Source organism: Eupeodes corollae, chromosome 1, assembly GCF_945859685.1.
Source record: "Eupeodes corollae chromosome 1, idEupCoro1.1, whole genome shotgun sequence".
NCBI classification, from domain to species: Eukaryota; Metazoa; Arthropoda; class Insecta; order Diptera; family Syrphidae; genus Eupeodes; species Eupeodes corollae.
Genome location: NC_079147.1, coordinates 124,726,371 through 124,731,651, shown reverse-complemented (window position 1 = coordinate 124,731,651; position 5,281 = coordinate 124,726,371). Strand labels below are relative to the sequence as shown.

At 33.8% G+C, this 5,281-nt stretch overlaps 1 protein-coding gene across 1 annotated transcript in view; it reads right to left on the bottom strand.

Annotated features, from left to right (window-relative positions):
* Positions 1–5,049, bottom strand: part of LOC129944095 (endoplasmic reticulum aminopeptidase 2) — a 209,959-nt gene extending 204,910 nt beyond the window's left edge. The window contains exon 1 of the mRNA XM_056053287.1: positions 5,045–5,049. Within this exon, the coding sequence (XP_055909262.1) occupies positions 5,045–5,049 (5 nt within the window). The remainder of the gene's footprint in view (positions 1–5,044) is intronic.
* Between the last annotated feature and the right edge of the window lie 232 nt (positions 5,050–5,281).

Here is a 5,281-nt window from a genome sequence, read left to right as displayed (position 1 = left end):
GTCCTCTCCAATTTGGATTGTTCCGAAGAAAAGAGATCCAAGTGGGAAGAATAAATGGAGGTTGGTAATCGATTACCGAAAACTAAATGAAAAAATCATTGACGAACGTTATCCTATTCCTAATACAGCAAAAATAATCGAAAAGCTGGGTAAAAGTATATACTTTACGACACTTGATCTTGCCTCGAGATTTCATCAGATAGAAATAAAAAAGAAGACATCCCTAAAACAGCGTTCTCAGTTGAAAACGGTCATTATGAGTTTGTTCGAATGCCTTTTGGCCTAAAAATACACTTTCAGCTTTTCAGCGTATTATGGACAATGTTTTAAAGAAACTTCAACGCAAAATCTGTTTATTATACATGGATGACATTATAGTGTATTCCACTTCATTACAGGAACATCTAGAGAATATAAATGCCGTTTTCGAAAAACTTAAAGTAGCTTACTTAGAGATTCAAATTAATAAATCAGAGTTCTTATGCAAGGAGGTATCATTTTTAGGACATCTGGTTACGCCTGATGGAATCAAACCAAATCCGGAAAAAAAAAGTGCAGTCCGAAAGTTTGCGCTTGCGACCACGACAAAACAAATAAAATCATTCCTTCGCCTCCCGGGCTATTATAGAAATTTTATAAAGGAATTTGCTAATTTGACAAAACCTTTAACAGTATGCCTACGAAAAGGAAATACAACTTGTACAGACTCTTAGTTTATAAGTTGTTTTGACCACTGCAAAAATCTTCTTTGTACCGATCCAATCCTACAATATCCAGACTTCCAAAAACCTTTCATCATTACTACAGACGCTAGTAATGTTGCCTTAGGTGCGGTGCTTTCTTAACGACCTTTTGGGTTCTGATATGCCAATCTGTTATGCAAGTCGGACGCTATTAAAAAGCGCACCAAATTACAGCACAATAGAGAGGGAACTTTTGGGTATCGTTTGGGCACTAAAGTACTTTCGGCCCTATGTGTAAGGAGTAAAATTTAAGGTAGTTACTGACCACAAACCTCTGACCTGGCTTTTTTAAATCAAAGACCCTTGTTCAAAACTTTGGTGGAGATTGCGTCTCGAAGAATACGATTACGAGGTAGTCTATAAAAAAAGTTCACAAAACTGTAATGCCGAGGTACTCTCACGTATTGAGATTAATGTTAATGAAACAGAAACTGAAAATTTAGAAACTATGTCGTTGCAAAATAATGTAGATGCTTCCTCAAATGCATCAACTATACACTCAGCGAAGGAAAATTAGGATACCGGTATTCCAATATCCGAACGTGCGATTTCACACCAAATTATTATCCATCAGAACCCTTGAAAATCTGAAATATCTTCCAAATTTCAAATTCTGTTCGAAAGGCAAAAGAGATACATTATAGAGCATCATAATTCATCAAATGAAACTGTTATAACCGCAATTTTAAAAGATTACTTCAATACCAAAAGACATACCGGCATTTTAACAGATGATGATTCCTTTTCGGTAGTTCAAGCTGTTCTTACAAAATGCTTCCATCGATCTTTTACAAAGTTGGGTAGATCTACAATTGTTCTCAAGGACATTACAAAAAGTGATGAACAAGAAAAAATAATAAGAGACTACCACCAAAACTCTTATCATAGAGGCATGACGGAGTGCTTATTGCATCTAAAAAGGGTTTTTTATTTTCCTGCTATGGAACATGTTATTTCTAAGGTTATAAACAGATGCGATATTTGTCAAAGGTACAAATTTGATCGTAATTGAGAAAAAATAAAGTTTAAGATTACCGAAACTCCATGACATCTACTCAGTACACAAAACAAATTTCCTTATCTACTATAATTGATAAATTTAGTAAATTTGCTAGTGCTTCCGCATTAAATGCAAGAACTTCAACTGGTAAGTCTCCAATTGAACGTTTTCATTCAACCTTGACCAAACTTGTTCGCATTATTAGGGCTCCAAGGAAAGATGCGACTATTAAGGAAGTCGTTGACGATGCTGTATTAACATACAACAATTTCATACATTCGGTAAAGAAATTATCACCTTTTGAGCTTCTTTCGGGACATATACACACAAGGCAACCATTTCCATCTAAACCAATTTTTAATAAAGAGCAAGAATATCTTAATCAACATAAAAAGAACTACGAGCAGTTATCTAAAATAATCCATGATCAAAGTCTTAACCATAAAGAAAGTTATATAAGCAAACTCAATCAGTCACGTAAGGATCCCCCTATTATGACCCTAATGAAAAAATATTTGAAAAAGATAATCGACGTTATAAATTGCCACAAAGATTTAATGACCACAATAAAAATAAAAAATGACCACAATAAAAATAAAAAACTATCGCTTTGCTTTTGAGAAAATTCGAATTTTCGTTTTTTCACCAAAAAAATTGTAGGGTGTTAGTTAGTTTTGATCTTAAAAAAATGAAAAAACGCCAAACGTGAATCTGCTGAATACCTTGACTTCTAAGTTTGAACTCAATTGACCTATTGGTTCAGGCTGTAGGAGCGTGGACAAACAGAAAAAACAGACCGGACGGAAACGTGGGATTGATTGATTAAAATCTCTAGTTCGAAATTTTTTACGAATGAAAAACTTGCCATGTAGAAGGACATCGGGCAATCTTTTGTTAAAAAAGTTTAAAAAGGAAAACTTCTTGCTAATGGTAATTCAAGTATTACCAACATTCTGCACGTTAAAATTGTCTCTCACCAGAGAAAACAAAAGAGAAAAGAAAGAACAATTAACAACAACATTTTTTGGACTTTGAGGTAAAGCTTAGTACGCTGCTAATGCGAAACGAAAATTCCCATACAAAAATGACATAACGAAATCATAAACGAAAAATTTCGCTATGCTTTTCGTTTTTCAATACGCTGCTGAACGACGAAATGTGTCATTTTAGTGGATAGCTGTACTAGATTACTTAGTACAATTCTCCACTCTTTTCGTACTCAATTTAATTGTCCGGCATATTAATTGCTTGCGAAATTTTGACGTTCAATTTTTTTATTGATAGTGACTTTCTTTGTTTTGATATAAAATTTCAAAAAATTGATTTTTCTGATGTGTGCCAGCAATATATTTCTGAGTCGGAAACTCAGGATGTCGAATTATGTATTGTTGATGTGCAAGAAGTGAAGACGAGCAGTGAACTTCAACTTCCAAAAAATAAATCAAAGAAAATAAAAAATTATTTCTCTTCGGAGGAAAAAAAGAAACTGGCTTCGTTGAACGAAGCCAGTGAAGCAATTTAGAAGTTGGAGCATAGGCTTCACAAAAATATTTCAGCCGTTGCGAGCCTCTGGAGCAATATAGCTGCAGAAAGAAAAAAAAAAACAGGTACTAACCGCTCAATAAAATGTTAATAATTAGAATTCCGTATTTAACCTTTTTTTTCTTCCAGTTGAAGATTGCAGGGCAATGTGGCGTTCCTTACGTGGTAGCATGCGCTACCACGTCACAGGCAGGAACAAAAGGAAGTCGGGTAGTGAGGCCGATCTTGGCGTTTCGGACTCAGGCGAGATGTTACAGGAAGAATCCCAGGAGAAAGGCTAGGAATTCACTAAAAGTATGTCCTTCTTGACGCATCTGTCATCGCAAAAAAAAGACGGTAAGAAAATTTTTACTAATTTCCATTTTTTTGTTTATTTGTTTGTAATAATCTATGCTCATAATCTTGAACTTGCAACAAATTTCACGGCAAAAAAGATAACTCTTACAAGATAATTTAATATAAAAACTACCCTAAATTGCCTACCTAGCAGTGGCGAGGCGTGACTTATTTATAAAGTTAAGTCGGAGAAAAATGAGGGACTAGAAAAAATATCAGAAATGTACTTGCTGAAAAAGATCTCCCAACTGAAGTAACACTATTCGGAAGTGTTAAAAACAATCTACTCAAATTAAAAAATTGAGGAAATGTGTCGCGTAACATGTCTAACAAGGGTGCTTAATCTTCAAGGTGACGAAGGGATGGAGTTGTATGCAAAAACTTTAAGTTCATTTTTTAAAGCCTTAAAATCGAATATTCCATGAAAAATATTTATTTAAGAAGATATTTTTTTATATGGCATTGTTGCTACAAAAGAATCCTATTTCGATTTATTATAATGTTAATTTAAGAATACTAAATTAGTAAAAGATTTATATCTTGCATTAAGTTGACCTATAATCTTTAATCTTATCTTTAATTTGTGTATAAAAAAGCGTTAATAGCGCGTTTTTGAATCCGTTTCAAGCAATATCCTTTTCAATGGCGGTCATTATTTTCATCTAACAGAAAATCTCTCAAATAGCAATCTATTCCTAAAAGAGCCGTTGTGACTTTTAAGTTACTAAAATTTAATCAAAATGCAACCACATTTCACAAATCACTTCCAATTCAAATATTATACACCTTGCAATGCAATCTGCCTCATTAATGTTTGCTACTTCTTAAACTTCCTCCGCCGAGAATGAAGGAAAATATCAAATAAGTCCATAGAAGACGGGTTACGTTTGCCTTTTTTTCTATACAGAATGGATGAATTTTTGTTTGCTCTATGAATAACAAGTGTAGTGCAGTGCGTCAACGTTCTGCTTAGCTTAGGCTCAACCTCACATGCGCAACAATCTTGCTTGTTTTTGCACAAGCAAGTGAATTTTCAATTTTTTCTGAAATTGGGTTAAGAACGCCATAATGTCCCAAATGTCAAGTTTTATCCGTGGTAAAATTGACGTGATTGTATCTTTGCTAGTGCCCAAAAGAGGCCACTTTTTTGTTTGACACAAAAGTTTAAACTATAAAATTTTTCGGAGCAACAAAGTCGTAATGTACCTTGAGCTCCACAATAGTTCAAACCTTCACAAGCTCAAAAAAGAAACAGGTGAAAGATATAAAAGGTAATAATATGAACTCTAACTCACTGAATAGTCAGCTATTTTTAGGACTCTTGAAGTCGATTCTGTAGGCCTACTTTAGGGCGATATAGTATTTTCAATAAGAAAGCAAACTTTAACCGTGATTCCTTAACATTTAAGAAAATTGCATTTACGTCATTATTGCACCGGAGGAGGTGCGAAATGTTTCTTTTATAAAAACTAATTATTTGTAGTTATGTGTGTCAAACGATTGTGGCTATATATTTAAAATCAAAAAAAAAACTCAAAATTCTAAGTTCAGAACATTTACAAATAGTGCTGAAACGGATGATTCTCAAGGGAATGTTTTCGCAACAACATTAGCACAGAGCTCAAACTATGCCTTTGTAATATTAATGTTACACAATGTA